The 12,728-nt window shown below is 41.5% G+C and overlaps 1 protein-coding gene across 1 annotated transcript; it reads right to left on the bottom strand.

The window, feature by feature from the left end:
- Positions 1-365: 365 nt before the first annotated feature.
- Positions 366-12,709, bottom strand: LOC116676641 (E3 ubiquitin-protein ligase TRIP12-like). Its single transcript, XM_032507608.1, is given in 27 exon segments — positions 366-1,846; positions 2,455-2,558; positions 2,697-2,791; positions 3,384-3,497; positions 3,609-3,773; positions 3,909-4,073; positions 5,804-5,958; positions 6,246-6,360; positions 7,033-7,131; positions 7,327-7,483; positions 7,605-7,747; positions 8,098-8,246; positions 8,578-8,708; positions 9,194-9,393; positions 9,549-9,622; positions 9,842-9,999; positions 10,121-10,175; positions 10,178-10,271; positions 10,386-10,400; positions 10,402-10,578; positions 10,786-10,904; positions 10,907-10,929; positions 11,069-11,120; positions 11,123-11,239; positions 12,211-12,244; positions 12,246-12,331; positions 12,679-12,709. Coding segments are annotated over 27 exon segments (3,024 nt in total). The 3' UTR covers positions 366-1,649.
- Positions 12,710-12,728: the final 19 nt, after the last annotated feature.

Genomic DNA, 12,728 nt, shown 5'->3' with positions numbered 1-12,728 from the left:
AGCAGTTTTTTTTTTTTGCCCCCAACATCTCCTCCCAGGCAGCGCTGCAAAGGTTATGTTAGGGATAGCTGCCTGGAAGGCGACGTTGGAGGCAAAAACACCAAGCATTGCTTAACCCCGCAGAGAACTAAAAGCGACATCCCAGGTGAGTCAAATAAATCACCTTTGCCACTGTCTCCATGGCAACCTGTCCACAGTCGATGACCATGGAGGACCAGAGTGTATCCAGATCTGTCCTGAATTAACTGCTTAATAATCAGCTTTAAGAAGACCCATTGAAAACTAAAAAGGATCCACCAGCTGTGAAAGATTCAAAGAGACGACATGGCAAAGTGATGGAAGGATGGATAAATAAATGACCAAGATGAGTCAAACAGTTACTTTATTTATGTTCAGGTAAAAACATGAACCTGATGCAGTAAATTATTGCAGATCTTAGAAACCAGCACATGAACGATTGGGCCAGGAGAACATACAGTGGCGCCATCCCCTGGCCACAGACTGCAGGTGCACACCACGGTTTGTTCCAAGCCAGCAGTGCAAAGAAAAAAATAATAATAATCAACTACAGCAAGAAATAAAGACAATATAGAAAATAAAAAAAATAAAAGTAAAGCAGACATTCCCACCTCAAATGTGGTGTGAAACTGCATATAAACTTTATTTCATAAATGAACTTCAAATGCTATCTGGCCATGAAACGATAAAATGAGACCAGCCAAATTTTGTGCCCAGCTACAATATGTGTTGAGGGTTGCTCAGAGCTTGGTCTACCAAGATAACCCTACACATCAGGTAGGGCCCAACAGAAAGACACTATCAAAATAAGAGCAAAACAAAATTTACCTGATCAACACATTGGTTACAACTCTCCATTGGAGCTGGAGCTCTCTATAATAAAGGAGGCCAGAACACAATCTCAACTTGGGTAGAGGGGAGGAAAAAAAAGATAATATGCGCTCATCACTACCCGCATTCAACCAACAGCAACTCTCGTTTTTCCACAGCTTGAAGCAAAGACACATGGGGGGGGGGGGGGAGAGAAGCCGAACCAAAATGCAACACACGAACTGGGGCCAATATAATACACAACAAAATGTGATCAGACGAACTGAGGGGAAGAGACATGAGAACAAAGAGCTATTCTATCAAATGTGTAGAATGAGCAAAGTCTGCAAATTTGTCTGTACAAATGATCTTTGGAGCTGAAGTAAACCTAGCTTGCTCGATGGAACCCCCCCACCCCTGACCCTCCCTCCCCGTCCACCCCGTCACCCAGTAAGGTTGTCCACCATTCTGGAGAGGAGACATCCCTTTTTAAATATCACATAGCAATGCAATTTAAAATGTCACCCAGATGTTTATCTTTTTTTAAATTTTTTTTTTTTTTTTTAACATTACTCAACTACTGATATAAGTTTTACTTTCTCTCTTTTTTATATTTTAGTTCTGTGAGTCATGGAACCATTTTTGTTTTTGAGAGACTGGGGCAGCAATATATATTTAGAGTCTTAATTTTCTGCAAGCTGCTTTCTCTAACAAGAAGGCTGTACATGTAGCCTTAATGTATGTGGTTACAAAAAACTAAGAAGGAAGTCATGATTTCATCAGTCGCTGTAGAAGGCATTTGAATGTGAGATGTGGAGAGATCAGGAAAGGTGGAAAGACTGCTGGCCCTCGCGGGCCGCAATCAACAGTTTCTCTCGCATTATCTCTATGCTGGAGTAGTCAGGCAGCTTCAGGTAGTTGACACAGGTCATAACTGAGGGGAGGAAGTCATCCGGGTTCTCTGTTGACTCAAATGTCTTCCTCACAATCGTCAGAGGGGGATTCAGGCTCCGGAAACCTGAGACACAGAAGGAGCACCAGGTGTCAGGTGCAGATACAGTAGAGACATGGCTTCACATTTTATACATTCATATACGCATCTATCTGTTTTGGCTAATGCTAAGTCAGGGATCTAATTGTGTGTTAAAACATGGATGTTTATGGTGTGTTCCATTTGTACTCGGAAGTCTGAATTTCCAAGTTCAAAGTCGGAGTGCCTCACAGTACCCCAAGCAAGCTGACCCCGAAATCCAACATGGCTGCTCCATGCATAAACAGGAGTGAAAGCTGTAGTAATATACAGTTTATTTAGCACTCCTGTCTTATTTGTGTATCATTAAACCATTCATAAAACACAGTCCCATCCAACCTTTATGTGGACATGTTGATACGCTGTTTATACGCTAACAAAACAACGACCTAATGTGCTGTAATCAACTGGTATTGCTAACAATGGCTAACCTGGATAGAGCTAACCCCACAGCAAAATCCGACTTGTTTTATTGGAATCATGTCAACTCGGGTGTGGAGTCATTCCCAGCTCTGGCTTCTGAGTTAAATTGAACGCACAATTAGCAATCTAACTTTCTTTGATGCATGTGCGTTTGTGTATGAGACGTGACTCACCACCGACAGGTAGTCTGGGGCTTCCTGTGACAAACTGCAGAAAAAGTCTTTGCTGCTCGGCATCAAAGCTGCTCAACACCTCAAACAGGAACCGTACGGCACGGCTGCAAAAAACATGGGAGAAAATTCACATCAAACCTATCTTTACTTATACCGGTCAGTGTTCTGTAGGGAGTCAGGAAAAGTAGCCCGGACCCATAATTATTGGTGCACTATGATAATAAAATAAAGTTTGGTCTCACCTGTCATGTGTGTAGCCGTGGTCCGGTCGACAGCATTCCATCAGTGTCTTTACGTCCCATGTCTCTGATTTACTACCACACAGCAACTGGTCAAGCTACAGCAGGAGAGAAGATAATATTTATATTTTCGTATGAGTTTTTTCGTGTCGGTCATCCAAAGAATTTGTCACGCACAGACACACACCGAGACTGATGTGTATTAATTAATCCATTGCAAAACTACAAAATGGAGTCTTCAAGAAGTGAGCAGATGTCCTCTCTCTTCTTAAAAAAAGAAAAATATTTAGTCCATCCAGTCCTGAGATTACACAGAGAGGAGTGTTCTACCTCCTTATCAAGGAGCTGCGGGATAATAATCCCAAACGATTTAAAGTTTACTTCAGGTTGTCAGTGGCTTAGTTTGATGCTTTGCTAGAGATACTGGAGCCACATATTAAAAAGAAGACAAACAAAAACAAAGCAAATCAACTTGTCAGCTGCCATTCTTGATTTTCATGTCTGCCTGTTTGGTGGCTTTGAAGTGTCAAAACACCTAAAAATGCTGGCTACAGGTGCAAAAAAATAAAAAATAAAAATAAAACGCGAGTCTTATTTATTTTTTCACAAGCAGAAATTTCTGACTTAGTGTGCAATTGTCATGATGGACTGAGAAGAATGACAAACAGAAACTGTGAAAACTGTGATTACCTCCTCTGGGTAGAAATACTGCAGGTGATGCAAGGGGAAGACGGACTCAAACCCCTCCCTAAATGACTCAAACTGTCTGGACACCCCTTCATTTAGAGTCCAGTACACCACCAACTAGAGGGACAGGATAAAAACCCAGAAGAGATCAAGATTAAGATGAATAACATTAAGACAGACCAAATTATAAAACAGAGTGAGCGTTGCAAGAAAAACAATATCACATACCCTGAGGTACTCCTCCAGGTTGTAGATTGTGACTGCAAAGTCTTTGCCGCCCTTTTTCAGCTCAATGTTGGGGTATCCTGGAAGGGTGAAGTCCAAACCCAGGTCCTCCACTGAGCAGCCGTTCATGTTCAGGCTCTCCAGTGCCTGCTGTAGGGTCTCCCTCGTCTGTTGCACACAAGCACACGTTACAATAGAGACAGGGGGAGATACATTGTATTACAGTATGTTTTCATAAACCTGGAACCCAGGACCACACTCGTGCACCAATGCATTAAATCAGATTCTGGTGCTGTGCTTCACCTGTGATCTGTCCTGTTCCAGCCTCTTTTTCTGGCGGATAATATCCTCCAAGTGCTGGATGGACTTTGCCACACCGGGGTCAATGTTCACCAGGTCATGGGAGCTTATGGACATCTCGTGCCGTAGCATCCACTTATAAAATGGCAGCCCCAGGGGTAAGTCCAGCTGGGAAGAGAAGGAGGTGGAGAGTGGCTCAGAAAGTCAGTTAAAACTAGAACACACTTGTACCAAATTTAAATAAAAAGTAAGGGTGTAAAGATTCACTGATCCGACCAGGTATTCAATATTATTATCACAGATTTAACTACATCAATAAAACGGACACGTGGTATGATCTAAATGGACAAAGATTCGGCCGATGGACCGGCTAAACGTAACAAATCTTTGTTGTCAAGTCCTTGCTGTCAATTTAAATAAGTGTCTGCGTTGAAAGAGCCGTAATTGTGTGTGCGTTTGGTTTATGTATGTGCGCAACAGAAACAAAAGCCTCACATTTGTGTGATTACAGACTTGATTATTCATGGTGGCGGGGATCAACCAATCAGCCCTGCGTTTGGGTTTGCAGAACAAAACGTGCCGACTGCAAGATTTTGCTTTTGGAGTTAGCGATGAAAGTGGCTGAGAGGAATACATCGTGGATATCGTAAATTGTACTAGCTGCGATTTATGATCATCTACCCATGTGTGTGCTCATAAACACGTGAGATTAGACTGGTGTGTGTGCGTGTGTATATACATATAATTTTTTTTTTAATTCTATTTAACTTTTATTTAACCAGGAGGTCCCTTGAGATTGAAATCTCTTTTCAAGGGAGACCTGGCCAAGACGGCACACCAGTTACAATTTAAATAGAAATACAGCATAGTCAACACAAACAAGCATCACACATAGAGGAAAGGAACAGGTCACATGTGGCAGTTACATTTTTGAGTTACATGGCATTTTAACATAGCCTTAAAAATCAACTAATGGGAATAGATCGATCAATCGATCTATTTTGGGTGTGTTAAGTTTATATTGACATTTATATGTTCTGAGATGTTCAGTTACATCGGCATCGCTGCTAGCTGCATGCTAATGCTCAACACAGTATTATTGTGCTCACATATGTACTTACTATTACCTGGTCCCTTTTTTAATTGTTTATTTAAACATAGGCAATGCTTCTTTTATGGAATGGACTTATTTAAATTTATAATAGGAAATGAATGTGTTTACATTAAACAAATTTCAACTATCAGATAGAATTGTATCGCTCCAAATTAAAATGCATCGTCCCAGAACCGTTACGCAGCCCACGTATCTTGATAGTCTTATAAGGTAGAGATACACTACCCTCATAAAAAAAAAAGGTATGTTATGGGCGGCTGTGGCTCAGTGGTAGAGCGGTTGCCTGCCAATTGGAAGGTTGGTGGTTCGATCCCCTGTCCTGCAGTCCCATGTCGAAGCGTCCTTGGGCAAGACACTGAACCCCAAGTTCAGGTGCTGCGCATTGGTGTGTGAATGTGTGTGAGTGTTTATCTGATGAGCAGGTGGCACCTTGTACGGCAGCCTCAGCCACAGTGTATGAATGTGTGTGAATGGTGGATGTTTCCTGTAGATGTAAAAGCGCTTTGAGTAGTCGTTAAGACTAGAAAAGCGCTATATAAATACAGCACATTTACATTTAAATGCTGCAACATATTTTAATGTCAAGGACCAATCAATGGCCAATAATTTAAATATTAACAATGTATCTGACTGCCAATAAGCAGACACCTTGATTTTGCCTGAAAGCTTGATCAGCAGGTCTAAATAAGTTACATTTACCACTGACAGAAGAGCATTGTTGAACCCCAATGCTCAGTTGAAAATATGAGTATTACAAAGATAGAACAGGGAAATAGGTTATTACCAATCTGAAGTCCATAATGGCTTTCGCCATTAGCTTTCCTAAGAAACGGAACTTCATTTTGATTTTGGCTATGTGTGCTGGTTTGGTTGTCCTGCCGAAGGGAACAGCAAACAGTCCTCTGGAGCTGAACATGTACTTAGTTGCCTCTTGGCTACCTGTTGGGGCAGAGACATAATTATGGTCAGAGTTAAATGGGTACATATAGATTCCCACAAGTATTTATATTTACATTCAGTGCAATCCTATTTTAGAGGGAAAGTTGTCTAAGCCCATCAGTGAGGACATCTTGCCAACATCTGACCAAGCACATACCATCCCAAACACGTGATCAGTGTGGGACAAAGAATACCTCATTAGTAAATTTCACTGTGGCCTAAATAAAAAGTAAAAGTTAATATGTCATGCTTTTCATCATATAATGCCTGTGTCTGAGGGTTTATACCTTTAGGATTGGCCAGCGTGACCTCTTCGCCCCTCCACAGGCCGAGATCAGCCCGCTGGAGCTCCTGAGACACCAGAGCATAGAACTCCAGAGTGGGGCCAAGACCTGTGCCAACCTGAAAGAAGATTCAAAATTAGAATCTTATTTCCAAGAACTTTTATGCATTTTACCGCACCGAAGTGCAAGTCATGATTCAGTTTTAACTGGGGCTGTCAAAATCAACGCAATAACGAAAAGCTAATTCCTCCGCTGCTTTGTAGTTTGGGAAATCAGGAAGCAATGTAGCAGCAGCAACGCATCGCGTGCAGTAACAGTAACAAACACGGCAAGAGGAAGGTGGTGACCCGACATGGATGTGATGTACGCTCAGAAGAGGCAGGGCCACACCCTGTACGGCTTTGGAGGTTTAAACACATTTGAGCTAAAAAGAGACTTTCTGAGTAATAGAATGAATTACTTTATTTATTTACAACTAAATCAGTGATCATTAGCCTCCTTCATATTATGTTAAAAAGCTAGTTTCTAGATATTTCTTTCTGTTGCTGAATTTAATGTTTAATTCATATTCATGTGTAATATGTTTGTTTATGTATACACCTACCACCAAGGAAAATTCCTTGCAACTGTAACTTGCTTTGGAAATAAACTTGATTCCGATTAAAAAGCAGCTCAAAATTTGAAAAATCCCCTTTAAAAGAGCATTTAGAACAGTTAACTATAGACAATCCTGCAATTAAATATTTAAATCGGTTGACAGCCCTATTAACATAACGGACAATACAGGTACCTCGTTCTCATACTGAATCTCTAACATTGCCCTGGAGCTGCCGAGGTCCTGCATCACAGACTCTGCCTGTTTCAGCAACTCGTCGCGGTTTATCGTCCTCTGTAAACACAAGGAAATAAGGTTCAAGCCAGGTCAGAAAATGAGAAAATAGAACTGTCCTTAACAACAATAATAGGTACCACAATGTTAACATAAAGGTGATGACAGATACACTTGTGTACAATTGGTGGATTCCATAAGATACAACATAACAGTGCAAAGGTTAAAACAGTTTAATGTGGCAATATATTGTACCTTCTTCCTGTCAAGACGCGGTGCAACTCTGCTGTCCTGAGAATCTGATTGGTTGATCTCAGGGTTTGTGTCCAGTAGGCGTTGCATGGCTCGGTCACGATCAAAGGCAGTTACGTAGAATAGCATCTGCCGGGTGTCAAAGGGGAAGAAGAAAGGACTGTAGAGAGAGAAAGAGAGAACAATGTATGTGAGTCATATAAGCCAAAAATGAACACCAATATCAATGTTGTACAATACTGGTGAAAAATCGAATTCCACCTAGAGTAAGAAACATTTACCACGTCTTTCCGAGCTCAATGAGCCAAGTAGGGATGTTTCCCGTCATGATGACCAGTGGGTCTTGTAGCTGACGGTTAGCTTTGGCTGTCAGCTTACTGTTAATGAACTCACTGGTAGGGATGATTTCCTTACACACAGCATTCTGCAAAACAACCAAAAATATTCATGTTATTGGATATTTTATCTCACAAAACTACCCTTATCTTTTCACAGCTAGCTTCTGTGTTAAATCACCCAAAACTTAAGTCTGATTTATATACAGAGTCTACGCCTCAGCCTAGGCAAGTGGCCTACACCGTTGCAAAGATAATACTTGTGCGCTGGGGTTTCTGCTCGATCTAGCTTATCTATTTAAAAAAAGAACAGATGTATTTACGGCGTAGACTCATGGCAGAACCAAAAATTAGGCTTTAGGAGTCTGCTGCAATGTTCAAAACTAAACTCAGAAATAAACCGACAAGTCACTGTTGTAATTCTTTAGGAAAGACTTACATCATACAAGTAAAACCAGTATCTACTGATGGAGTGCAGGACCCTCAGCAGCAGGTTGACCTCTAAAGAGGGGTCATCAAAGGTTATGGTCTCTGGTGGCTCCGAAGTGAGGTATGTCTCTAAGGGATTGATGACACTGGGACACACACATCTGCAAGTGACAGGAACCAACGGTAGTAATGAAGTTGACAGATTGATAGATTCAGACAGGTAAGAAATTGATAAGAATGTGTGATTAAAACAACACTGATCATTACATGCTTGTTGATCTGGTCATCCAACTGCTTTTTGATTTGTAAACATAAACAAGAAATTAACTACGCCAAGCCCATTCCCTGACAATGTGAATCCATAGTTAAACAGTTCAAGTACAAGAGGTTGTATACAGCTAGCTAAAGGGAAGAAGCAGGAAAGAAGCAGAGCTAGTTAAATGTTGAACCTAGTTTGAGAAACCCTTCAATATGAGATATTTAAGATTCTCACCATGCCACAGCTCATCCTGCTTCTTGGCGTTACGAGGTGAGGTTTTGGTGGGAGCAGTCTGGGCTCGGCCCCGCTTTCCACCCACAGCGTCTTTGCTGCCGTCCTCGTCCTCTCTCACAGGCTTATACCTGTCAGGAAACAAGATGGTATATTTTATCTCTATATGCTTTGATGAGCATGTTTGTCAAGCATTTACACCAGAAAAAATGCCTTGCCTCAATTCTTCACTTTTGTGAAAAAACTCTGGGTATCTGAACATTTTTAACCGCACTAAGGCCAATAATCATTTGCAATTCCAATTGGGGGTGAAGACATGAGCTTATCACATCCTGTGTACTTAACACTAGACTGTAGGGTATTAAAAACTAGGCAAATAAATTTGCATGGTTAGACACTGCTTGCGTAAATGATAAGATCAAATTTGTATTATTTGTCTGGCCTTTCAAGGACTAGAATGAGGTTGAAAGCAACAAATCCTCTTGTTTTAAAAGTGACAGTGAAGGTTAAGAAAGTTGAAAGATCAGAACAGACAAATTCAGAGGCACAAGACCTATTCTGTAAGAAAAAAAAGTAAAGAACCAGTTAAAAATGTTTTTACAAAGAGCATTCTTACCATATTGTGTGAGTTTTGGTCCAGATGCCAGCTCGCCCAAGTGGGTTTGCCTCATCGTCTGTCGACTCTCTTTCTTCTTCTGCCTGAAGACTGTACTGCCGTACAGCCTGGTATACAGTCATGTTGTATGGTAGCAGGTGGTCACCAATGTAGAACTGTAGTCTGTGACGTACACTGCCAGAGTTCAGGAACTGTGCCGCCTGGGTAACCAATAAATTACACAGTGGTATTACGAAAAACACGGTTCATGATAATACTGAAGTGACAGCAGCACTTAACCCTCAATAATCAACATAGGATCAAGGATGTACAGATTTAAAAATTTGACTTATTTGGCATGAACAATATCCCATACCAGTGATTCATCGATTTCATCATCTGAACCGTCGTCATCACTGTCTTCATCCTCTTCTCTGATTCGGCCGTACCCTGTAAAGACAAGATTTATAGTATAGTATAGTATAGTATGGTATATAACAACCCATCTAAATAAAAACACTGAATAATCTATTATAAGAATGGTTAAATAACAATCTTTGGCATTTGGTCAATACAGAGGAAAAACAGGAGCCATGGGAGAATTCCCTGTTTAAAAGACGCTCTGGTGGCGTCCTCTGTATTCAATGAGGCAATACGACAGTTCCTCACCTCTAACAACGAGATATCTTTCAATGGCTTGCACCAGGGCCAGGGGGTCTATCTTCACAGGACCGCCTTTCCACTGTTTAACATTAGTGCAATCTGGGTGTCTCTGCAGCTGACACTTGAGCTGATGTGTGTTGAAGAATTTCAATGCCTGAGAGCCCCTGGAGAGATACATTTAAAAAACATTTTATTTTAAATATATCACACTATGCTGTTTCATAATAAATGAAAATCAGAATATAAAGTTTTTGGCATCAAAACATTAATAATAAAGCCACAGACCTGCTGCCATTGCCGTTGCCACTGGGGAAATCATGCACTTTGACAGGAAACTGCCCATTTGGCTCAGACAGCTGTTCATTTTATGCACTAGTGCCAAGTACGGACCATTCTCTGTTGGGTCCAGACGACTTACAGGCTCCATTCCTGGAACCTACAAACCAAACAGGAGGATACAAAGAGATTCAAATTAAAATTTTGAATATTTAGCCTAAGTCATAAAATTGTTGGACAAGGTATGGTAATATAACATGTTCTAGTCTCTCACCGGACAGCCAGCAAAACACATGAAGGAACCTCTTGAGCCGCACGTCGCGGCTGAGCAAGTCTCTGTCAGTGTTGGAGGTCAGGTAGACCAGGAGCTGCTTCACCAGTCCACTGTGCTGGATCTCAAAAGACGACACGTCAGACTCCGATACAATATTGGAGATCTCCACCAGGCACTCCATACCACCGTCCACCTGGAAACAGAACATATTGTCAGAATAAAGTCTCAGTGCTGGCATAACATCCCTGTATATAGTCAATTTTAGTATCAACTCTCGCTCTCTAGGTTTCTATATCATCAATTTCTACAACAACTGTAAATTAAGGACAGCATCTAAAACAGTTATATTGTCATGTTATGCTTGCTCTACTAGGGGGGGGGGGGGGGGGGGGGGGATTACCTGGAGGTTGAGCTGCTCAGTGGCTGTGCAAAGTCTCTGGAGTACATTCAGTGCAGGGTTGCTGCCATCCACATTTTCAGAGTTGAAGTAGCGCTCCACAAACTTACTTGCCTGTTCTTGATCCAAGCTTTTATTTTGTCTCTACAAACAATGCAAAATACATATACCCAATTACATCGAGTGATCCACACATTACCCCACAATCAGTGACTATTACTTCTGCATTAACCATTTTCATCAATAACAGAAACAGGGAAGCCCATTGACTCTCATCATCGTACTGTTATTTGAAATTGAGTCCTTGGGAGGTGCCCTTGCCAGACCACTCACTCCGCTGTGCGTGAGGGCTCCGAGTTAGCATTGTTGGTCTGGGCACCCAGCTTGCCCCAGGTTTTAGGATTAAGACTGGCCAAGAAAGATGATTTGGGTGACTGAGTACTGGTAGGGCTCTTGGCTGTAAAGAACCCAAAAGGTAGATTAGGAGGCTATAAATACTACTATGAATACAGTATTTTGTCTAGAATTTTTTTCACATCACACTTTCAGTCACTATGATCACTAGACACAAACATTGTGCCCAAAATATGAACAATAACGTTGCCGTCAACGGACTTATTGCTAATGTTAACTGCAGACTATTACCTTGAAACCATCAGCAAATAGACTGTGGAGCAGGGAGGTTACCTGAAACCGGTGATTTAACGTCACCGCTCATTTTAGACTCAGTTTAACAACCAAACAAAAAATGCTGGGTCAACATTACTAGCGACATTTTTCATGTTGGTTTTGAGCGGTATGCACACCCACTAACCTGGAAAACGGTTTTAAAAACAGTAGCTAACGTTAATACACGTGTTGGAGGAATACAGCGTCTCCTGCAGCGGGGAGGCAGAGAGACCGCAGCGTTTGTTAATGTTAGCTAACGTTAGCTTCTTGTCTCATCTGGGGTCTGATAAAAAGTAAATTATCAAATTCAGTGTACAATGCTATTTCCAATAAAGTGTAGTTGTCATAATTCACGGGACCCGCGTGAATGCGGATTTCCAGTTGCGGTTTTGTTGCGTTTGTCAGTTTGGCTAAGATCAAGTGACAAGTAATACTCCCCGTTGTTTACTTGGTTACCATGACTTCACGAGTGATGGCGTCCTGTCACTGTTCCAGAGAGCAGATGACAGTTTGCTTGAGTTTAGTAGAGAGCGACGGCTCTGCAAAGTCGTGTAGTTATGACTTTTCAAAAACTGCTGCTGAAGAGTGGCGTTGCGCCGTGTACATAGCGGAAACCCTGTTGTGCGTCTGCCTTTACCATGGTGGCAGAAATTCTATCGTGGGGGCCGCCATCAACATAGAAGAAACACTGGAATATATCAAAGACTACAAAATGCATTTCAAAACAGTAATATAAAAAACACAACCACACCCACACACCTTGATTGTCTACTTTATCATCATCTCTTGGGGGGAGAGTATTTGGGCCTTCTGGGCCCTCTTTTAGGTAGCCGTTTCCTCTTTAGGACATCACTTAACCGCCTTGATGGAGGAGAAAATAATTACTATAATGATCTTGTGGGGGTAAAGAAAACATTGGTTTGCCCATTCATTACAATAACAATTGACAAACATACATCAGTATACATTGAGCATATATACATTATTAGTGTGTTAATTAAGCAAATCATGTGTGCTACATTATCAGTTGTCGAAGAATTTGCAACGCTAGTTGTCAGGCAACAAAATTATCTCCAACTGTTCTTAGGTGATTAACCAAGGCTGCAAGTGCAATTTGTGTTTTGGGGGATAGCTTTTAGTGTGTGAAATTAGCACGGCTGTATTGGAAACCTTTTTTTTATGTCTGTAAACAGCCAAACCAAAGCAAACGTTGGCCCACATACTCACCTGTGGGCTGAGGTCCAGTGGAGTCGTCCATGCTGTGCTGGAAGCTGGGT

The sequence above is a fragment of the Etheostoma spectabile genome, unplaced genomic scaffold, assembly GCF_008692095.1.
Source record: "Etheostoma spectabile isolate EspeVRDwgs_2016 unplaced genomic scaffold, UIUC_Espe_1.0 scaffold00003568, whole genome shotgun sequence".
Taxonomy (NCBI): domain Eukaryota; kingdom Metazoa; phylum Chordata; class Actinopteri; order Perciformes; family Percidae; genus Etheostoma; species Etheostoma spectabile.
This window is presented reverse-complemented; position numbering and strand designations above follow the sequence as displayed.